Below are 25,000 nucleotides of genomic sequence, written 5' to 3'. Positions count from 1 at the left end.
CTGAAAAGGACATTGTAAAACGCATAAGCGTAAAAAGAGCCTATAGCTCATTGGAGGTAGCTTGTGACGTCATGCAACTTTCAATATGACATTGAAAGGCACGCCATCGAAAGCACCCTCAATATTCAAGAAATCACCCAAGCAAAAACTACGTTTGAGCGAGTACTTTCTTGAAAACGTATACAACTTTGTGTAAAAGAGTCACTGTGGACATCCCAAATTGGTAGGCATGTGAATTCACATGAAAAGGCATGTCAGCCAGACAAACATCGCAGATGTGATAATCGACAATGCGATTCAAGCATTTCAGAAAGAACGAGTTAACCAGATGAATCTGGAACTCATTCCTTCTTTACAACGCACGCACCCTTTCGGGATATAACTATGGAGTAATTTCACGCCATGAAAATACCCAACAGCAATCTACAAGAGTTCAAAACATGTTTGAAATACTCAAATCCCTTTGGAGAAAATAGGACAAACCCCCATTTGCACCTGGAGATTTGAAGTAAGCAGAGCTTTTTAGGGCCCACTAAGTCGATTATATAGCTATAATTCTCAAGCGGAAGCTAGAGATTCGTAACTATACAAAAGAATGGTTTATCCGAAGATATTTTGAACTTGAACAGATCAGAGTTCCATTCAGGAATACCTCTTGCGGTCCGCACAGACCGCAGAAGACAAGCTTCTTTCAAAGCAATAGTTATGGTATACCACAATGGAGGGCGTTGTAGGTACAAAACCACAATGAAACTCTCTTGGAGTAGCAATGGAAGCGAGTTATCCACAAAACGTGGTCGCAACCAGTTAGTACAGGTTCCCTAGTTCGTTGAGCAGGGACGCCTGAATACGCTAATTTTGCGGAGGAACACTCAAAAGTGCAAAGAAGGTCAAATGGAGACTCCTCATCTGACACATGCCAATCAGTCAGCTCATGACAAATTTTGCTCATGCAGAGTTGGGTTAGGTGCAATTCTATGTTAAGTTATCCTTGAACTGTACTACCTAAGTAATCCATCCAACTGAAGCATCTCAAATTAATGTTTGAGCTACTTCAGATGATGTAATCATCGTAGCAATACTGCCAAATGCCAGCGAAAAGATGCTGAATACAAGAGCTTGCTTGAAGGCATCCATATGGATATGTTGACTGTTAACGTTATTCTAAGATATAGCATGCTCGAGGCAAGATACTTCATTTATAATGAAAAAAAAAAGCAAACTGGGTTCACAAGGTAACCTATGCAGACGGTACCCTACGAAAATGAACTTTTCGAAGTAGAGTCACTTGGGCTACGTACGCTTTTTACGCTGAAAATTGATCTGAGGTTTCCTAGCCGTAGCCACTACCCAAACTAGACAGGATTACACTCTTCACAATCACAGCACAAAAAGAAAACATCAACGACAAACCAAATCGGTGTCAATTGAAAAACGCCAATGGCGAAAACGCATTAAGCGAAACCACATAGGTAGTAATGTAAGCTAATTTACAACATTTGAATAATCCCGCCCTTATTTAGCCTCAAATTTGAGACTCAAGAAGGGCAACTGATTATCTCGGAGAGACGCAAGGTCCACTGCACTATTGCTCCGGTTAGTGCAGTAAGGGCATAATACTGTGGAGGACGCCCTAATTCACCACAGGCTCCGTTTGTGGTTAGGTTTTTATTAGACCCCCCTAACCATTCATTCCTTGGCACGGTAAGCATAAAGCCGCATAACACCATGAATTAGGGGTCACCTGTTTAGTGGACTCTTACCACTGGATCAGGCGGTCCGTAGTGTTATTCTTAGCCAATTGAGACAACCGCTACCGACACTACACAGCTATCTAGGCTGATCAGGAAAAGAAGTTAACATTGATGGTTAACTTCCAAACGAGCCCGAACAGCCCGGGTGTCATTGACATTATCAAGTCAATGCAATGTTTACAAAAATTCCAACATGTAAAATCAATGCTATTTTAATAATATGATTCAGTTTGGTAGAAACTTTTTTTCGTTTCTTTGGCCAAAGTACATAACACTGTGCGCCTCTTGGTTTGTTTGGTTAGAGTGGGTGGTTGGGAGGTTGATTCAAGAACAGCATTATTGTTGTGATCTCCAGGGAACTTCACCTTAACTTCCTTTTGTTGTTTTAAAATACTTCATAAAAAAATCAGATGGTAATTATAATTATGGCATAATTCGTGCGTTAATTTATTAACTCAATAGACATCCGCCTCTAAGCTCCAAAAGTAGATGTGATTATAGTATTTTGCTCTTGAGAGGATTTGAATTTGTTCCCAGATTCTGCTTTATTGTAAAATTTACTCCCAAAAGAGAACGTGGTAGTATTAAGAAGAAAAGTGTTACAGACCTATCAGATTGCATCTTATTGGTGCTGAAATAAAAGTGACTGAACAAATGAAGTAAGAGTCATTTTTGATAACAATCATTCTAACACATCAAATTAAATTCCGAATTGCATTCAGGAAATAGCGAAGAACCTTCGGTAAATCCTGGACTTTAAAAGACAAGTACATAGGTATATCAAATAACTTTACGTAACTGTTTTTTCGAGCAATCTACAAAACTGTCTTTGAAAAGTTGAGATAGGAAAGTTAGTTTATGAACGACCCCTTAGTTCACAAAATTGGACAAGTGACTTCAAATCGAGAAAACAAAATAGCAGTCCCTTATCCAACGGCCATGTAGTCACATCTTAAGGTGAAGTTCCCTGGAGATCACAACAATAATGCTGACTCCTACTTGAATCAACCTCCCAACCACCCACTCTAACCAAACAAACCAAGTGGCGCACAGTGTTGTGTACTTCGGCCAAAGAAACGAAAGAAAGTCTCTACCAAACTGAATCATATTATTAAAATAGCATTGATTTTACATGTTGGAATTTTTGTAAGCATTGCATTGACTTGATAATGTCAATGACACAACTAGCTTTTAAAAACATTCTTAAATATGTATTGATATTACATTTTGCCACTATTGAATACATTTATCGCACTATGCTTCGTTTTGTTTATGATTTTTGACAATTGCTTCCTCTCTTCTGCTGCGTTTATTTCGAACCGTTCTACTGTAATACGGGGTGATATTATCCAATACAAAAATGATAATCAACAGTAAATAAGCTGTTCTGTTACACTTTGGCATGGTGTTCAGTGTGACATATAAGAGTAATAATTCAAATAGCGAATAAAAAACAGTATTTTTCATTTAAAAAATGGACAGCATTTGGATCAATTATAAGTATCGCTGAACAACAACACTCAGTGTGACGGTACGTTTTACGTCGATGGTTAGGGCAAGGGGTAGAGAGGGGATATGAGGCAGTGGGTGCCATTCCACCTGCCATATTGGAGCTCTTGCAACCTCGTCCTTAACATTGAATATCACTCAAAGCAAATCATGATCCAGTTTGATGAAGCAATTATCAATAATTGGCACCATGATTGGTGTTTACATCTGTCCCACAGTATTGTTCAATTATTGTTTATACCTTGCTTGAAAACACTTGCCATTATCGTCCGCGAATCGTAAGATAATCTAATCCAAGACACATACCTGAAATCAAAACAAAAAAAAACATATTACTTAACTACAGCAGGTAGATGACTAAGCACGGCTTGTCTAGAGCCGTCTAGAGCCAAAACATCTAACACACAGCTTGTTGACAATTTATTTCTTCATGATAGGGGACATCGACACTCAAAACAAATTGATTACAGCTCAATTAAATCCAGTCTCTTCTCACGCGGAACTTTCCGCGTGCGCACGCTAGCATATGACTACTCAGTTTTGAATGAAATACAGTGGGACGGAAAGTTTGCTCAGTATTTGTGTTGTAAAACTTGACGGCTTGACTTACGATATGAAGTATCTAAGATTTATGACGCAATCAGCAACATCAGACACGGTGCGATCCGCTGTGTAACGTCAGGTTACCGTGTAAGAAGCACGCGATTGGTTCTCTCGCTCACCCGCATTATCTGCGGTAGAACCCAACCGAACGTCGTCGTGATCACTGTTGTCGCGTCGCACCCGCCCGCCGAATGCACTTGTTTGCGCTGACCAGTAACCAGTTCCGTCTAGTCGTGATCGCATTGATGATGTCATGAACTGCTGGGATTCTGTCGGCTGATATGGTCAGCTAGTCTGCTGTTGATTCGGGAAGGGGTTTGCAGGCGAAAGGAAATGCGTTGCATTCCGCAGTATCAGAAGTCGTGGTCAGTATTCTGACTCCGGTAGCAAGTTACTAATTGTTGTTGTGCATGTTGACTAGAACGAGTATGCTCCATTACCTTAGCAATGCCATCAAGTTATGACATTCTTGTTTATTTGAAGATTGATAAGACAGGTGCCTGTTGAGATTAGACACAGACCATCTGGTAACTCTCGCGGAAACACATCTGTACAAAGACAGAAAAAAAGATCGTCCGATAGAGGCCCGGCGCGATCGCGCGACCAACATCAACATCGTAATGGACGTCTGTGCGAAATGGCAAACCACACTATTTGAGATCCAGTTTTCTACGCGCGGCTATTGCGAGATCGTCTGGCTACCAAAAGCTGTCTTCGGAGAAGACCCAGAACCGGAACGCCTTGCGCAATGTAGTTTTTGTCCGGCGTTGACCGATGGTAGTCATCGTCATCGTTTTCATTGTCTAGGACAGAGGTTCTCGACGGATGAGATTTGGACGCGCACTATAATCCATACAAGGCTGAACTGGAAGGTCGTTCTTCTTCTTGGATAACTGTACTGATAATGACTTGTGAACATAACAGATAATTTATGGAACAACAGTCATTTCAATAATGCTTTTCATACTCATAGTATAGAGAATTTATGGTTAAAAAAAACTATGTGTTCCCAAAATTATTTTAATGAATAAGTTTTGCAACTTTTTTGGCTGAAGACTACACCATTGATAGTGAGAGATTTACCACCACTGATGACCGTCACTAAATCTGCCACGCTGCTACCGGTATGCGTTCGAGTGTTAAGGAACTTGCCTCTATCGCTCGCTTCATACTTCAAGCTGGCAGAGAGCTGACTCGTAGGCTAGAGATTCATCCGTTGTTGTCATCATCATCGTCCAGCTCCAAACACTAGGTGTTATGGTTTTAGTCGGTCGGCATCTTAGTATGTAGTAGTCGTTGCGGCATTTCTATTCAAGCGACGCGGCGAGTGTCTTCGTAATTCTTCTTCTTGTGCGCTTGACACTGTAGGTATCTCTTCCTCCTCCAGGAATGATGATTTCAGACTCATTCCGGCCATGCCATAATTTGCTGTGTATATTTGTTATGCTTGTTTTGATTATTATTTGAGCAACGTGAACCAACAGCTCCTAGTAGGTCGAACACGATAAACAACGCATATCTGCACAACGACTACCAACAGGAGGGATAACAGTAATACGATAATGCTCTTCTCTTGTAGGTGGCTAATTAGGGTGATGCCAATGTTTGTCCTTCTATTGATTGGATCTTCGTATAATTATGATACTTAGCAATGTATCAGTCACCTATATTTTTTGATCATCAACTTTTGCCATCTCAAGATACTACATAGTTATCCCGAATAAAAAATACAGTAGAAAAACCGAATGTTGTATTGTAACAGTACTATTTAGAACCATATTGTTACAATAAACACCATTGTAAAAATAAAAAATACAAAAACAATAAGATGTAATGTAGACACCATACAGTGAATTGTAAATAAGATTTTTACAATATACTATACGGGTTGTTAAGTATCGTAACAATATAAAAAAATATTTTTCTCCATATATATTTTTTTACAAAACCATACATTTTATTGTAAATGAATTGTTCGAAATACTGATACGTGGGCTTTAATATACCGTACATTGTATGGTACTCGTATGGTTTCAAACAATAAAATGTACCGTAAATATATTGTTTTTAATTGTAATTTCACTACTGGTTATAAATTTAACCCTCTAATACCCAAATTTTTGATTTTGATCTAAATATCATTTTTCGTCATCTAAAATCGATTTAAACATGTTTTAGAAGACGATTCTTTTTAATTCTCAATTTTGTGAATTTTGATTTTTGATTTTTCTAATTTTTATTTTTGAACATCCCTACGCTTTTATATTTTTCCTGGAAGCCTATTTGGCCTACCGATTTTTCAAGATGAAAAAATTTTGAGATTTTACAATTACTGTTAAATTATTATTTTTTTAAATTTTTTTCATAGAAAATTTTATTTTCCGTGTAACTTTTAGGAAAATAATTTTAGTGTGTATTTAACTCGCTTAAACTCTTCTACTATAATAGAATGATTGAGGAAAAATTTAAAATGCGTAAATTGTTGCGATTGAATGCAAAAGAAACAATGACATTGAAAAGGTGACCAAAACATCAATTTTTCAATGATTTAAAAAAAAATGTTAATACGCTTTAAAAGACACCAAAAACCATTGTGAGATATACAGAACAGTCCTAAATATCAGCTAAAAATATAAAAGTTTTGATTGCCCGGGCAAGAAAAAATACAAAAATGCTCAAACTATACCCCGTCTAAAGGCGGGATTGGGTATTAGAGGGTTAATCATGGTTTTGGAATGGTTCTCTTTTGTTATGTTGTATTGTTTTACATTAGATAAACCATATAATGTTATATTATCTCGTCATGTTCCTTCGATAATGGCAGTTCTAGCCAAACTAACCTAAACTCGTCTAAGTCTGAGTAGCCTCTGATTGCATTAACAGTTGAAGCTTAGGCTCCCATGTCCCACCAGCCAGATAACTGGGGTTTGCAAACTAAGCATTATTTGTGGCAACACTTTGAGCGGCATGATGGAACTATGCCCAGCGCGCTAAGTGTTATTAGACCACTAATGTAGTTGCATGAAGTGGGTGACGAGGTACATAAGTATCATTACAGCGTGCTTAACCGTAACTGCAATATTGAGGCTCCAGTTTGACTGAACTATGAAATATGTATATAACAACTCATGAGAAAACTGTCAAGTTAGATTCAACTATAAGTTAGGTTAAAAAGCGAAGACGAACTTATATCAGAAGTCGTTTCAGTGTCCAGTCCAGTCCTTATGTTAAAAATGTCAAAGATAAATCGCATTTAATTCGGTTGTGGTACAAGGCAATTTCACATGAGAGAAGAAGAGAAAGAATAGTGTTGAACTCATCCACTGGTTTACGGTAATCTGGCCTGCGTCTTTCCGGGTTGACCTACATTCGTATTCCTCTCATCGCACTCTACATACCTAGCCCACCATATCTCTTGGATATGCAGTCCTTAGGACACCTGGTTTACCACTTTATTTGAACATTTTATTGACTTTAAATAGATGTTTCAACTTATTCACTTTTTTCTCTTTCATTTCCTTTGCAACAAAAATGTCACGAACATCAACAAAACAAAGCGCGGAAAAATCATAAACTGAATAAATAATTAAAAATGCACGGAAAAAGATTGTTTCGGAATAGTGAATGGTTCAAACGTAAGAAAAACAATATAATATATTGTTACATAAAGATCGGATGTAAATGTATAGTAGCTACCAATGTGCAAAGCTTTTAGCGAACCATTCCATTACAATACACTATATTGTAGCTGGTACACTGTATGGTACAGGAATGGTTTTCACCAAATACCCTATGGTTAGTTTTTATCCGGGTGTTTAGTGCCGGTGGCGGTTGTACCAATTGGCTAAGAATAACACTACGAATCGACTGTTCCAGTGGTAAGAATTCACTAAACCGGTTACCCCTTATTCACGGTGTGATGCGGCTATATGGGCTATATGCTTACCGTGCCTAGGAATGAATGATGGCTAGGGGGGTCTAATAAAAACCAAACCACTAACGGCGCCTGTGTTGAGTACCAGGGCCCTCCACTGTATTTTGCCCTCACGGCCAGGGGCAGAAATCGTCGAACTAATACAATGAATAAGAAATTTTTTGACTTTCATCTCACTTAATCTACACTCACCAGCATCTGCTGAACTGTTGTTTACTTTGTGAAAGATAAATGAATAGCCCTGCTGTGGGTGAATGAATTAATTCCACTTTCGTTTCGTTTCCACTGTCATTCATTCTCGCTTTGTATTCAATCAGAACGCTCTTTCACTGACGTAATGAACTGCTCGAATTGTTTTCCTTTCATGTCTTTTTCTGAAGTGTATCATAGCAAAGGTGAAAGTGTTTCATTCTGTCCGTGAAAGTGCTGGCTCTGTGTGCCAAAAAAGTGTTTTTTTTTTCATTTTCTCGGGAAGTCGTGGAACAACGAAACAACCATGGAGCAACCGAAGCTAGCTACCGTGAAAACTGGTAGAAAGCGAGGCCACCGGGACTCTTCGCTGGCCGAAACCGCTTCCAAATTAGTGGAAAAGTGTGGCGAAAAGGCTTCATGTAAAATTGATCCTCAGAGTGCTTGCCATTACACGCAGCAAAAGCTGGATATCAACAATTTTATAAGGCATTTCCGAATTAAACACCCGGAAAAGGCCGCTGAAAAAGGGTTGGTGTCTGACGAACCTCCAGCGAAAAAGCAAAGGATTGTGACGAAACGCTCGATTGCTATCGACCGTCAGCTTTTTCTGGAATTTTTGATCAAGCTCGTGGCGTACTATAATCTTCCATTGGCCTTTATTGAATGGGAAGGTATGGTACTGCTGCTTGATCCGCTGAAAGCAAGCCTCGGTGTAACGGTGGACAAGCGTTTCATGCATAATATTCTGAGTGAATCGTCAACCCTTATTAAGAGCGAAATAAGCAAAGAAGTGGAGGGCCTTTTAATATCCCTAAAAATCGATTCCGCGAGCCGTCATCATCGGCACGTGCTGGCGTTGCTTGCTCAGTACGCTCTGGATGGTGCAGTAGTCACACGTACCCTTGGTAAGTAAATATCTTTGCCGAAAAAGCCGAAGAATTTGACAATGCGTTGTAAAATACTATTACACTTTTGGTTAAGACACGACGTGACCCGTGGTATTTACCTACTTCTAAATATCGCAACTCGATTCAGCCAAGCCAAGCGGTCAGACTAAGGCCTGAGTGTCCTCTGCTGTACGTAGGAGTCGTCCACAGATCGTCCTCCACTTGATCGATCCACCTAGCTCGCTGCGCACAACGTCTTCTTGTACCGGTCGGATGGCTCTCGAGAACCATTTTAGTCGGGTTGCTACCCGACATCCTGATGGCGTGACCCGCCCACCGTAGCCTCCCGAATTTCGCGGTGTGGACGATGGTTGGTTCTCTCAGCAGCTGATGCAGCTCATGGTTCTTTCGCCTTCTCCAAGTACCGACTTCCATCTGCACTTCGCCGTAGATGATACTCAACACCTTCCGTTCCAAAAATCCAAGGGTGCGTTAGTTCTCTGCTCGTATGTGCAGTGTGTTCAATGTAACAAGACTACCGGTCTTATAAGCGTTTTGTAGATAGTTAACATCGTGTGACGGCGAACTTTGTTCGATCGAAAAGTTCTGCGGAGTTCAAAGTAAGCTCGGTTTCTTACCACAATGCGTCTCTGAAATTCTCTGCTGGTGTCGTTGTAGACGGTAGCCAGTGAGTCCAAGTAAATTAATGCTTCAACTACCTAGATTTCTTCGCCGTCGATTGAAATTCGGGAAGGCGGGCGCGAGAATTCCAATTTCGTTTAGGAAAAACACCAACCATGTCTCTTTTCTTGTGCACGGGTGTGTTAAAAGTTAGCGCAATACGTTCTTCGGCAAAGTTTTAGGGCTTGATAAGATCTACCATTTAGAACTTTGGTTCATATCTTGGCTGCTAGAGGGACCATCAACAGTTTGATGCTAAATTGCACTACAGGAACCATATCAGGTTGTCAAGCAAACGTTACGATATGCGACAGCTCAAGACACTGATAATTTGATAGGATAGTTTCTTCGGAAAAGTTTTTGGGTACGCCAATAACTTACTGACAATGAGTTGCGAAGTTCGAAATTCCTCCACTGGGCGGCGCTAGTGAGCAAGTAAATTTTCAAAACCTCATATCTCAGAATCCCGATAACTTAGAAAGTTGGTGTCTTTGGCAAAGTTGGCCACTAGGCGGCGCTAGTGAACATGCAAATTTTAGATATCTCATAGGCTAGAATGCTGATAACTTAGAAAGTTGGTGTGTTAGGCAAAGTTGATCAGTATGACATAAACTTACATAAAAATAAACACTTGTTTCAAAATTCTGCCACTAGGCGGCGTTTACCGGGTTTGTTCGTCTTTTTTCGACTTTTTTTTGGGGTTTTTCGGCTTGGCAAAACTAGTGTCGCTCCCCCCGATAACTTAGAAAGTTGGTGTCTTTGCAAAGTTGATCAGTATGACATAAACTTACATAAAAATTAACACTTGTTTCGCAATTTTGCCACTAGGCGGCGCTAGTGAACATGCAATTTTAGAAATCTCAGAGCTCAGAATCCTGACAACTTAGAAAGTTGGTGTCTTCGGCAAAGTTGATCAGTATGACATAAACTAACATAAAAATACACACTTGTTTCAAAATTCCGTCACTAGGCGGCGCTAATGAACATACACATTTTAGAAAACTCATAGCTCAGAATCCTGATAACTTAGAAAGTTGGTGTCTTTGGCAAAGTTGATCAGTATGACATAAACTTACATAAAAATAAACACTTGTTTCAAAATTCTGCCACTAGGCGGCGCTAGTGAACATGCAAATTTTAGAAATCTCATAGGCTAGAATGCTGATAACTTAGAAAGTTGGTGTCTTTGGCAAAGTTGATCAGTATGACATAAACTTACATAAAAATAAACACTTGTTTCAAAATTCTGCCACTAGGCGGCGTTTACCGGGTTTGTTCGTCTTTTTTCGACTTTTTTTTGGGGTTTTTCGGCTTGGCAAAACTAGTGTCGCTCCCCCCGATAACTTAGAAAGTTGGTGTCTTTGCAAAGTTGATCAGTATGACATAAACTTACATAAAAATAAATACTTGTTTCGCAATTCAACCACTAGAAGGCGGTAGTAAACTTGCAAATTTTAGAAATCTCAGAGCTCAGAATCCTGACAACTTAGAAAGTTGGTGTCTTCGGCAAAGTTGATCAGTATGACATAAACTAACATAAAAATACACACTTGTTTCAAAATTCCGTCACTAGGCGGCGCTAATGAACATACACATTTTAGAAAACTCATAGCTCAGAATCCTGATAACTTAGAAAGTTGGTGTCTTTGGCAAAGTTGATCAGTATGACATAAACTTACATAAAAATAAACACTTGTTTCAAAATTCTGCCACTAGGCGGCGTTTACCGGGTTTGTTCGTCTTTTTTCGACTTTTTTTGGGGTTTTTCGGCTTGGCAAAACTAGTGTCGCTCCCCCCGATAACTTAGAAAGTTGGTGTCTTTGCAAAGTTGATCAGTATGACATAAACTTACATAAAAATAAATACTTGTTTCGCAATTCAACCACTAGAAGGCGGTAGTAAACTTGCAAATTTTAGAAATCTCAGAGCTCAGAATCCTGACAACTTAGAAAGTTGGTGTCTTCGGCAAAGTTGATCAGTATGACATAAACTAACATAAAAATACACACTTGTTTCAAAATTCCGTCACTAGGCGGCGCTAATGAACATACACATTTTAGAAAACTCATAGCTCAGAATCCTGATAACTTAGAAAGTTGGTGTCTTTGGCAAAGTTGATCAGTATGACATAAACTTACATAAAAATAAACACTTGTTTCAAAATTCTGCCACTAGGCGGCGTTTACCGGGTTTGTTCGTCTTTTTTCGACTTTTTTTGGGGTTTTTCGGCTTGGCAAAACTAGTGTCGCTCCCCCCGATAACTTAGAAAGTTGGTGTCTTTGCAAAGTTGATCAGTATGACATAAACTTACATAAAAATAAATACTTGTTTCGCAATTCAACCACTAGAAGGCGGTAGTAAACTTGCAAATTTTAGAAATCTCAGAGCTCAGAATCCTGACAACTTAGAAAGTTGGTGTCTTCGGCAAAGTTGATCAGTATGACATAAACTAACATAAAAATACACACTTGTTTCAAAATTCCGTCACTAGGCGGCGCTAATGAACATACACATTTTAGAAAACTCATAGCTCAGAATCCTGATAACTTAGAAAGTTGGTGTCTTTGGCAAAGTTGATCAGTATGACATAAACTTACATAAAAATAAACACTTGTTTCAAAATTCTGCCACTAGGCGGCGTTTACCGGGTTTGTTCGTCTTTTTTCGACTTTTTTTGGGGTTTTTCGGCTTGGCAAAACTAGTGTCGCTCCCCCCGATAACTTAGAAAGTTGGTGTCTTTGCAAAGTTGATCAGTATGACATAAACTTACATAAAAATAAATACTTGTTTCGCAATTCAACCACTAGAAGGCGGTAGTAAACTTGCAAATTTTAAAAATCTCAGAGCTCAGAATCCTGACAACTTAGAAAGTTGGTGTCTTCGGCAAAGTTGATCAGTATGACATAAACTAACATAAAAATACACACTTGTTTCAAAATTCCGTCACTAGGCGGCGCTAATGAACATACACATTTTAGAAAACTCATAGCTCAGAATCCTGATAACTTAGAAAGTTGGTGTCTTTGGCAAAGTTGATCAGTATGACATAAACTTACATAAAAATAAACACTTGTTTCAAAATTCTGCCACTAGGCGGCGTTTACCGGGTTTGTTCGTCTTTTTTCGACTTTTTTTGGGGTTTTTCGGCTTGGCAAAACTAGTGTCGCTCCCCCCGATAACTTAGAAAGTTGGTGTCTTTGCAAAGTTGATCAGTATGACATAAACTTACATAAAAATAAATACTTGTTTCGCAATTCAACCACTAGGCGGCGGTAGTAAACTTGCAAATTTAAAAAATCTCAGAGCTCAGAATCCTGATAACTTAGAAAGTTGGTGTCTTCGGCAAAGTTGATCAGTATGACATAAACTAACATAAAAATACACACTTGTTTCAAAATTCCGTCACTAGGCGGCGCTAGTGAACATGCACATTTTAGAAAACTCATAGCTCAGAATCCTGATAACTTAGAAAGTTGTTGTCTTTGGCAAAGTTGATCAGTATGACATAAACTTACATAAAAATAAACACTTGTTTCAAAATTCTGCCACTAGGCGGCGTTTACCGGGTTTGTTCGTCTTTTTTCGACTTTTTTGTGGTTTTTCGGCTTGGCAAAACTAGTGTCGCTCCCCCCGATAACTTAGAAAGTTGGTGTCTTTGCAAAGTTGATCAGTATGACATAAACTTACATAAAAATAAATACTTGTTTCGCAATTCAACCACTAGGCGGCGGTAGTAAACTTGCAAATTTTAAAAATCTCAGAGCTCAGAATCCTGATAACTTAGAAAGTTGGTGTCTTCGGCAAAGTTGATCAGTATGACATAAACTTACATAAAAATTAACACTTGTTTCAAAATTCCGTCACTAGGCGGCGCTAGTGAACATGTACATTTTAGAAAACTCATAGCTCAGAATCCTGATAACTTAGAAAGTTGGTGTCTTTGGCAAAGTTGATCAGTATGACATAAACTTACATAAAAATAAACACTTGTTTCAAAATTCTGCCACTAGGCGGCGTTTACCGGATTTGTTCGTCTTTTTTCGACTTTTTTTGGGGTTTTTCGGCTTGGCAAAACTAGTGTCGCTCCCCCCGATAACTTAGAAAGTTGGTGTCTTTGCAAAGTTGATCAGTATGACATAAACTTACATTAAAATAAATACTTGTTTCGCAATTCAACCACTAGGCGGCGGTAGTAAACTTGCAAATTTTAAAAATCTCAAAGCTCAGAATCCTGATAACTTAGAAAGTTGGTGTCTTCGGCAAAGTTGATCAGTATGACATAAACTAACATAAAAATACACACTTGTTTCAAAATTCCGTCACTAGGCGGCGCTAGTGAACATGCACATTTTAGAAAATTCATAGCTCAGAATCCTGATAACTTAGAAAGTTGTTGTCTTTGGCAAAGTTGATCAGTATGACATAAACTTACATAAAAATAAACACTTGTTTCAAAATTCTGCCACTAGGCGGCGTTTACCGGGTTTGTTCGTCTTTTTTCGACTTTTTTGTGGTTTTTCGGCTTGGCAAAACTAGTGTCGCTCCCCCCGATAACTTAGAAAGTTGGTGTCTTTGCAAAGTTGATCAGTATGACATAAACTTACATAAAAATAAATACTTGTTTCGCAATTCTGCCACTAGGCGGTGCTAGTGAACATGCAAATTTTAGAAATCTCAGGCTAGAATGCTGATAACTTAGAAAGTTGGTGTCTTTGGCAAAGTTGATCAGTATGACATAAACTTACATAAAAATTAACACTTGTTTTAAAATTCTGCCACTAGGAGGCGCTAGTAAACGCACCCCCCGATGACTTAGAAAGTTGGTGTCTTTGGAAAGTTGATCAGAATGACATAAACTTACACTGTGGTGCATAATTGATCGGACAAACGCCGATTTTCATACAAAGTTGATCAGTATAACTATGCCGAAACACCAAGTTTTTACCATTCTGAGCTATGAATTTGTAAAATTTGCATGTTCACTAGCGCCGCCTAGTGGCAGAATTCCGAAACAAAAGCTTATTTTTATGTAAAAGTTTGTCATACTGATCAGCTTTGCCAAAGACACCAACTTTCTTAGATATCAGGATTCTGAGCTATGAGATTTCTAAAATTTGCATGTTCACTAGCACCGCCTAGTGGCAGAATTGCAAAACAAGTGTTTTTTTTTAATGTAAGTTTATATCATACTGATCAACTTTGCCAAAGACACCAAACAATTTTGCCGAAGACACCACCATCTCTCTAAGTAATCAGGATCGTGAGATATATGATATGAAAGTTTAATCAGTATTATGTCTGTTTACCTATGACAAAAATCACAGACAAAAAAACATAACACTAGCAATATTTCCATACCTTATATCTCAGCACCTTGATTACTTAAAGAGTTGGTGCGTTTGGCAAAGTTGTTAAGCTGGTCAAGGACTTACTGGTGATGATACTGGTTTGATTCAAAGTTCCACCTAGAGAGCTAACAAACTTTGTATTCCATATATCTCAGGATCCTGATGACAAATAAAGATGGTGTCTTCAGCTAAGTTGGTCGGTAGATTAAGGGCTCTCAGTTGGTTAGTCTATTAGTTCGTGATTCTCCCACTAGGCAGTGGTAATTGCAAAGAAGTATAAGTTTTAAGCTTCTGATAAGTATCTAAAAATATTCAACAAGCTCTAACTTTTTGTAAAGTGCACCAAAACTTCTCAAATTTTAACTGCTAGTTGTTCAACTAGTTGGCTATAAATGGTACAACTAGTTAGCTATAAATCGTACATATTTCGATTGGATAACTATACATGAAATTAGAGCGTTTGTAGTAAAATGGTTTATATTAGAGTGCTGTTCGACAAAGTGCGATATCTCAGGATAGAGTGCACCGAATGAAATTAAATTTTGGACTGTGAAATATTTTTAAATCGACTTATATATGTTCAAAGGATCTTCAAAGGATATCTCGCCCTTGAAATCCCCCAAACCACCCCCTCCCTTAAAACTTCTGAGCTCTAGAGAACACCCGGATACCCTGAAATGCTCATGGAACCCCCTAAAAAGCCTAGAGTCTGAGTGTGTGTCTAACTACAGTATCTAACCCTATACAAAAAATCAAATCAATTGGTATGAAATATACTTAGTTATAGTCGCAAGTGCCCAAAATTGGAACACCTGCCCACCTGTTCACAAAGCTATTCCAAAAAAAACTATTGCTTTACAACAGATGAATAAGCCGCTCCTAATCTTTCTTTTGAATGAAATCGTTTTAACCATTACTAGAAAAACTGACTGAAAAGATTTATTGGTTACTATTCAAATGAATAAGATGTTTTTTTGCAAAACTGGTTTGAAGGTTCGGAGATGAGAGTTTGGAGTAATATTTGGCAACAGGAAGTCGGCCACACATTTTAACGTTTTTGCAATATTTTCAGGAATAATTGAGGTCAAGGAACGGCAGACGGCAGCTTTCCTCAAAGGAAAAATACTGGAAATCATTAAGGATTACGCTATAAGCATCGAGCAAATTTTTTCGGTGACGTGCGACAACGGCGCAAATATGCTCGCCGCCGTTCGACAGCTAAAACGTGAATATGAGTTGGATCATTTTAGCTGGGAGGCGAACGAATCAGATCAGACAGAGGCAGAGCAAGTAGCGCAAGATCTTGAAGATCACAAGCTGACTGCGGCGTTGAACAGCGAGCTACAAGAAAATTTGAACTTAGTACGCTGCGCTGTACACACGCTTCAGCTAGCAATTTTGGACGTTGTTAACAAGACGGACGAAGACGTTAAAAAGCTGACCGAGGTGGCAAAAAAATGCCAATCTGTGAAATTCAAATCAGCGTTTGAAATTCAAGGTGCCCGGCATCCACCGGTATGGGGAGTGACCCGCTGGGGTGGTATTTATGAAATGATATCATGTTTTTTGCAACAAAGAACATTTTTTGAAAAGCTTGCCGAACAATTTCCTGAAATTGGTAATGTTGATGAAAAATTGTATGCGTTTCCAGGTTTATAAACATGTATCAATTTTAGATCTTTCACAGAGTTGGACTTTTGCGGAACATTACGAAGAGGCATTCAGACCGCTGTTTCTCTGTACCAAGAAGATGGAGGCTGCTCACGTGTCTCTGAGCGAGTTCTATCTAGAATGGATGATTGCAATACAGAAGGTGAAAAAATTGCAGTCCAATCCGTTTTCTGCGCCTCTGGTGGAAACGCTCACCTCCCGTCTTGCAAATCTGCGTGGCTCAAGAGCTTTCAAAATGGCATTATATCTCGACACACGCCTCAATTTTGCAGGATCTACACTCTTCAGCAGCGATGAAAAGGAAGAAATCCAGGTGAGTATCAGATATTGCACATTACATACACCTTATGCTTCAAAATCATTAAACTTTCAATTTGAAGTCTCGATGGTTACTAGCCATCATTGCCAGTGTTTTATGAAAGTCTAAAATTTGTTTAAAAATAGATTTCGAACTTTATTATCTTTTTATACAAATTAATGTAGGTAGCTTGTGAATTTAGAAGTTGATGAAGAAAACAAAGATTTTCAAAGAGAAAATAATAACCATTAATTTCGTAGATGCCTTACCGTGTGGACTGCCATATTTAAGTAAAATACAATCACGCACAAACATAACATGTGGAACTTATGCAAAATAAAACATTGATTTTAAATTTGAACTAGCATTAAAATCATTTTTGTTGGACAAAAAAAATAGTACTACATATGTATGTCTGTGATACAGTTCTCAACACTTTTACTTTTTTTAATACTATTAATTGGATGAAATTTTTTGATACTTGATACTTATCACTCCGTGTGTTTTCTTTCAGGGGTACATTGTTGAGACTTGGAACAGAATCAAACATCTGCGAAGTCCTACGGCAACAACAACGACATCAGAACAAGACAACTCACAATGCTCGCTCACAGAGGAAAACGAAAACGATCTATTGCTCGCAGAACTTTTTGGTGGAGGTAGAATGAACCCATCGATGGCAAACGGGAACAACTTCAATCAACAACTGAAGGCGATCGAAGTCGAGCCAAGATGTAACTTCAACTTCGACGTATGGAAGTTCTGGATCGACCGTAAAAATACACATCCCGAATTGAGCGCCGTAGCAGCAGTGGTACAGGCTACGCCGTCCAACCAAGTATCGGTAGAGAGAGCCTTCAGTGCCTTAGCCTTGGTCCTGACCACAATTCGAGCGAAGCTGGATCAAGATACTTTGTCGAACATCCTGATGATCAAACTGAATAAGCAGATTTTTGAGAAAGTAATTGGAAAACTTTCCAAATGGAACGATAATGAGTAATAGCTTGCCATAATCGCGATAACAGATCAATTGAACGATTAAAGAAATAGCATTAGACTGTACTTATGAGGTGTAAGGAACAAGTTTTTATCAGAATTGCATACAATACAAACACATACGGTACAAAATCCTATAAAATAAGTAAATGTAATTATTAACGAGAAAATAATACAATATAAAACAATGAGATAAGACATTAATTTTATTAACATATTACTCCATCATCACGACAAAACATATATAAACATATTCAAAAATGTTTCACAATAACACTCGGCTTGCGACTATAGGTTTTAACCCTTTCCTTCCCACGACTTTGAACGGCTATATCTATGCCAAAAAAGCGTTTCCGAAAAAAGTGGTAGAACAAAAGTTATTGCAAATTGACTAAATTTTTCGAAATCAATGAAAAAAATTTTGGGTGTAAATCAATAGGTTTTTGATTGTTTATCAATAGTTCAACTATTGAAACAAGTAGGTAGTAGTTGGGTTAACCTTATGAGGTTATAACCATATTCTAAAAATGATTACATCATATTCATCTAATTCCGTTTGTCCGGAGTTCGTCGAAAATCGATGGTGCTCTAGAGCAACCATGGGAAGTAGAGGGTTAAGACGAATAATAGCTCAATTTCGTTTGCGTTTACTTACAGAGCGCTTATAGATATTATTACAGTTTGTTTTCTATAGGTGCGTTTTTCCCCAACACATGGAGTGCATATTGCCTCAATCAAGAGTAAAAAATTAAATTGTTTTAAATGTATATTTTACGTATATTACTGTTTCAGTTATTTTTCCTATTCTTAGTATTACCCTCAATTAGCTACAATACAACAGCTAGGGTAAAAAATATAATTTGGACATGTATGTAATTTGGACATGCACGGCGATGTATGTCTTGTTCCGGAGAGCTAATTAAAGTAGTTACTTCTCAATATCGATAATTGAATCAAACAGACCCTATTCTGATGACTTACGTGAAAAATACGCTTAACAATTACGAATTTACATCAAAATAATCGAAAATGTAAATTGTTTCACTAAAACCCTTCAAATGCACAGATATGCAAGACGACATACACTTCACAGTCACAAACAATATTCACCCCAAAATCGTTGAAATAATAATTGTAAGAAATTTAAATGCCTTATTGCAATGAAAAATGTTCCATAAAGAAGCATAGGGCAGCCAATCTCTTAGCATTCACCTAGAACGCTTAAAATAGGTGGTGTCCAAAATACATTACATGTTTTCTACTGTTAATATATTTTGGTCATCTGTCGAACTACATGGGGATGCTGTGCGATTGCATACATGGAGGCGTATTCTGTGGGTATTTCGATATTTTCTCGATTTTTACAAAAATTGTAATAGTTATCCAAATAGATGCCTGTTAAGCGGAGAAATTTGATTATTTGCAAGAAAATATTTGTTAATTTATGCTACTTCCATGATTTAGCAGTATTCATGGCTAAACATTGAGATAATTGCCCTGTCCAAATTATATATACCTGAGGGTGTCCAAAACATATATTCGGTGTCCAAAATGCAATTCTAACAAGCGATTGGAAATTATGATTTTCTCAACTTAAAATGTTTTCGTTAAGGTTTTTGTCGCCAGGAACACAAAGTACAATCATATTAGAAGCGTATTAGTAACTTTGCAAAATAATCAATTGCTTTCTAAGGAAGCTAGGGGACGATTTTTCCAACGTTGTCCTCAGCCTGTCCAAAATACATGAATTACCCTATAAATACAACAGCCTAATATATTTGGTCGCTTTTCACAATCAAGTCGTTCGACAAACGATCGGAAAAATTACATCAGAAATCGACTTTATGAATTTAATCATTTTTCTTACTAATTAGGCAGATATGTAAAATTTTCCAGGTGCTCATTTACATGGATGTTCTATTAGACTGACAATGTTTCAAAGCTTCGAAATCTTAAATTCCTGAAAAATCAAGGGGGTGCGTTTTGCCTCGACAGTGCATATTACCCCAGATGCCCCTAGCATTCTGAACTTCACGCCCATAGCAAACGTTCACCAGATAATGCTCCACCTGGTCTGAGTTCATTGCGCTCGCGCTCCGTGCCTTCTACCAACCGGATAATTAACGAACCTAAACTTTGGTATCCCTCTAAGTGGATTAATCACATGAGCAATAATTATTACAAAGGGTCAAACCTCCAAATACACAATACATATCTTAAAAATTTAATAAGTCCAAAATCTTCAAATTAGACCATAGCATAATAGTCCCAGAGCCAAATTTAGCAGAACAAAAGTGCTACAATATCTATCTATCTATATCTATATATATATAAAAATGCAGTGGCATACGTGGGACCGCGCATAACTTGCGAATGGAAGGTCCAATTTTGGTCGTCTTAGTTTTGTTCTGTTAGTTTTCACCCAAGGAAGGTTTATGAGGCATAAAACATGAAAAAAATGAGAGTTTTAGAAAATCAATCTTCCCAACATTTTGACCAGGGACCTGATCTTGGCTAGAAACTTGAAACGTAAAAAAACGCAGTAGGCAAGACAAAGTTTGCCGGGTACAGCTAGTTGTTCATTAAAATGCCAAAGTCTACGGTCCATACAAATTAAAAAAAGGAATAGACGAAAGTCTCCTGTGGGAGAGGGGGGTCTGAGATAATCCAAAATAAGTATACGTAGTATATGGACATCGCCTGGCTAGTTTTGGGGTCATGCTGACTAACATACAGCTTCTAGCTGGGGCCATTCAGATGCCCACGACAGAACCAAATCGGGATGCACGACTAGGGTTTAAATTTGATGAAGGTGCAATGTAATCAATCTTACTAATCTTGAAAAATGCTTACAACAGAAATCCATGCAAAACAGTAAAAAAAAACAAAATCTTCCAATCTCATCTTTTTAGATAAAAGGCCACAACTATCATTTTGTATTGCGAATCTTTATTACGTAACGCCAATACCGTCATTTTCTGAGACGCCCCCCCCCCCCTCCTATGTATTGCTTGATCGTTTAGTTTCCTGGAAACGGATATTCATTGCACAAAACATCTTTATATTATGTAGGGGAACGTATGTATTTTCGGCAGTTTTGTTCTTTTCGTCATGGAAGGGTTTTTCAAAACCTGGTCAACTCAGATTTGGCCTGAAGTTCTTCCCTACTAAGCTGAGTTATATGACCAAGTTTCAGGGCAATTTGCCGACAAAAAACCCCCCATGACGAAAAGAACAAACCTGCCAATAATACCTTAAGTCACCCTATATGGTCCATGATACCTTTGGCAGTTTCTTGTAAATTATGGAAACATCACTCAACAGTCATATCAGGTTGTTTCTGCTGTCATTTTTCTGTTATCCAACGTAGGTATTTGCGGCCTGATGTCCTCGAATAGAAATATCCGTGAATCAGGTGAATCGGATACTCTCGGATGCGCGTATTTAGTACGTTTGTGGAAGGTTTCTGGAACTGAATGGAATGGACTCTTCGGATCGTGGTTTGTTATTCGTTGAATCCCGACTGTCTGTGAAGTACTCTTCCATTGAATAGTATTCCGGAATCCGGATCGACCTTGATGTGAGTTAACTAGTATGTTTTGTCACTATTTGGCGGATAGGATTGCTCAATCCCTGCGGTGATGTAACCCGTATATGTTTATGTTTGTTATAAAAAGCGTTATCACCTGTAAGTTGAATGAAAAACGCGATGAAATGATTAAACTATCAAAAAATATCATTTTCTTACCACGTAGGCACTTCAACAAGCATTTTTCGCCGTAGAAAACACTCTCTTTCCTGCAAGTGCTGATTCCGAAATACTTGTAAATAAACACAAACTCAACCAATTGAGTCACTTTGTGAAGTCTTTCATCTGTAAAATCACCTGCCTTTTGAAAGGTTACAATGAATGACTCGTCGACGGGAGAACTGCTCGAATTTTCTATGTTGTTGATTCAAGGCTACGAATGACGTTTGACAGCAGCGTTTCATCAAGAGTGATGAAACGGTTGGAAATGAAACGTAAAAAGAGAATCGAAAAAAAGGATGAGCTGAACTTTGTTATGAAAGGAAAGCAAATCAGAAGTGTTCAAGAAAAAAGTGCATCAGGAGAACAGTGAAGTGAGGTAAATCAGTTTTGACACGACTAACCGGTCATGATGGTGAAATTGTACGTCCCTGCTCACGGCGCTAATCGAAGCAATGGTGCAGGGGACCTTGTATTTCTCCGAGACAATCAGCTGCCCTTCTCTAGTCTCAAACCTTAGGCTTGATAAGGGCGGGATTATGAATTTGTTGCTGATTAGTTTAAATGTTTATCAATATGGTTTCGCATTATGCGATATACACAGTGTATTCTGTGTATCTTCGCCTTTGGCGTTTTTCAATCGATACTGATCTGGCTTTATTGGTGCTGTTCTTTGTTGTGCTGTGATTGTAAAGAGTTTAATCTTGCCTAGTTTGGGTAGCGGTTACGGTTAGAATAGCTCAGATCAATCTTCAGCATAAAAGAACAGCAACGATCGATCTTTGCAGACTTATGATGCAAAATGGTACAGCCCAACTGGCCATAATCCAAGATTCTTTTCATTTTCTACAAATTACAAGCCAATTTGTCGAGAAAATTCAAGAATTTACATTCGTTGAACAGGTAGATTTGAGGTTAGGGAATCGCCACTGTCCAAGAACCTTACTTTCGTACTGAAGTTGTCTATCTAGGAAACCTTGTGAACACGGTGTTTGCTGCTTTCAGTGAAAATGAAATGGCAAACTCTCGTGTCATGCCTCGAACCTGTGTGCTTGTCAACAACACAATCGTGGCTACACTCATCTCTGAACTAACCACCAGAGATGTATGTGCTATCACAATTGATGTATCTGTTGGAAACCTTAACAGGAAATACATCTATTGTTCGGTTTATTTACTGCATGATGAACCATCCCCTACGTATGCTTTAAAACAAGTCATCCCATACTGCACTTCTAAAGACCTACCGCTAATTGTTAGCAGTGATTCTAAAGCTCATAATATCATCTGGAGCAGCTCAGACATTAATTCAAGAGGCTCCAGTTTAATGGAGTACTTAAGTAGTACAGATCTTGGATTACTTAACATAAGCAACCGCCCAACCTTTGCTCTAGTAGAATTAGTCACGAGCTGACCAATTGGCATGTGACAGATGAAGAATCTTTATACGACCATCGCTACATCTTTTTTGAACATGTAAATGTTACGTCGCAAACTTTGCGTTTCGGGAATCCCCGGTCAACTAACTGGGATCTCTTTACTGATTTGGTTGCGGCCAAATTTCATGGATATTCACCATCCATTGATACTCCAAGTGATTCAGATGTTGCCGATGATACTACAACGACCTTCAACATGGAAGCATTTGAAGAAGCATGCTCTCTACGGTCTGTGAGGATCACAAAAGGAACCCCTTGGTGGAACTCTGACCTGGCGAAGCTCAGGAAACAATGTATAAAGAATTAGAACAGACGACGTTCGGCTTTCAGGACGGCTCGTAAGGCCTACCAAAAAGCTCTACGGTCTGCTGAACGATCCTGCTGGAAAAACCTTTGTACAAATGTTTCCAGTTTGAGTGAAGCCAGTCGGTTAATCAAAATCCCTGCGAAATCTAAGAATTTCCAAGTGAACGAAGTTCGTTTGCCAAAGGGCTGTTTCGCTTCCTCTGATGAGGAAGTTCTGGAATGCTTATTCAGAACACTCTTCTCCGTATGTGTGGATATCACATCTTCGGATTAAACTGATGTTTTTCTAATAGTTATGAATCTCTGGCTTCGGCGCGGAGCATTGCAAGTATAGAATCGATTGAGTGGGCACTTAATAGCTTTGCTCCTTTCAAATCTCCTGGGGCAGATGGGATTAATCCTATTTTGCTTCAGAAAGGATTTGATTATTTCAAACATCTTTTATAAAAACTACTTGTTTGCAGTTTTGCTACAGGGTATATTCCCAAATCTTGGCGGGATATTACGGTGAAGTTTATTCCGAAAGTGGATCATGCGTTGTATGAAGAAGCAAAGAGTTTCAAACCTATCAGTTTGGCCTCTTTTCTTCTGAAATACTTAGAACGCATTGTTGTTCATCACATCCATGATGTTCATCTGGCCAATGTGCCTCTTCATGTGAACCAACATGCTTACCAATCTGGAAAGTCCACTGTGACTCTTTTAGACAAAGTCGTTTACGATATCGAGAAGGCATTCGCTCAAGAGCAATATTGTTTGGGTGTTTTCTTAGATATCGAGGGTACCTTTTACAACGTGCCTTTTCGATGTCATATTGGAATCCGCACGGAGTTATGGTATTTCTCCAATTATTTCCAAATGGATTCACCAAATGCTCAAAACCCGATATCTCTTCCGGCATTGCGTCTAGCAGGGATTAGGAAATTGGGTGTTTGTGGATGCCCCAAAGGGGAGTCTAGTCACCGCTTTTGTGGAATCTCGTAGCAGATGCCTCAACAGCGTAACTCAATAATAGCGGATTTCCTACTTATGGTGTGTCGACGACTACCTAACATTGTTAGTTGGTACGAGCATCAGAACCCTTTCCGACCTGATGCAAAGCGCTGTTCAGGTAGTTGAGGGTTGGTGTAGCCAATATGGCCTTTCGGTTAATCCGAGAAAAATATATATTTCTCTTTTCACGCAAAGGTGAAAAGATATGAAAGCTATTTTTTTTAATTCAGAAAGAAATCTCTTGAGGAACTCTTGCAGTAAATTCGCGAAAACTCCTTAAGAAATCCTTGGAGGAACTTTAGTAGAAACACCAGGAATAGCTCCTTTAGCATCTCCGAAAGAAATTCTGGGAAGATCTTCTGGGGAAGTCCCAATAGGAACACCAGAAGGAATCGCGTAAAATTTCCATGAGGAATGTCGAAAGAAATTCCACGATTTATCCCGACAGAAATTCTTATAGAGTATTTCGGATAAATTCTGGTAGAAATCCTACGAAGATTTCTTTGAGCAAAACACTCCGGGAAGAAATAGCATGCCCGTGAAAAACTCCACGAGAAATTGATTGGAATTCAGAAATCCCGGAAGGAATCCGGAAGTATACCTTTCCGGAAAACATTCAAAAAGGAATACCAAGAATAACA

The 25,000-nt window shown here is 38.6% G+C and overlaps 2 protein-coding genes across 13 annotated transcripts in view; both read left to right on the top strand.

The window, feature by feature from the left end:
• Window positions 1-25,000, top strand: part of LOC109408373 (myocyte-specific enhancer factor 2) — a 435,257-nt gene that overhangs the window by 23,533 nt on the left and 386,724 nt on the right. The gene's annotated exons all lie outside the window — the stretch shown is intronic.
• LOC109622052 (uncharacterized) lies at window positions 15,908-17,877 on the top strand. The gene is made up of 3 exons (XM_029878598.2): window positions 15,908-16,526; window positions 16,585-16,892; window positions 17,392-17,877. Exons 1-3 carry the CDS (start codon window positions 16,106-16,108, stop codon window positions 17,875-17,877), a joined length of 1,215 nt encoding a protein of 404 aa, XP_029734458.2. The 5' UTR covers window positions 15,908-16,105.

The sequence above is a fragment of the Aedes albopictus genome, chromosome 2, assembly GCF_035046485.1.
Source record: "Aedes albopictus strain Foshan chromosome 2, AalbF5, whole genome shotgun sequence".
Lineage (NCBI taxonomy): Eukaryota > Metazoa > Arthropoda > Insecta > Diptera > Culicidae > Aedes > Aedes albopictus.
This window is presented reverse-complemented; position numbering and strand designations above follow the sequence as displayed.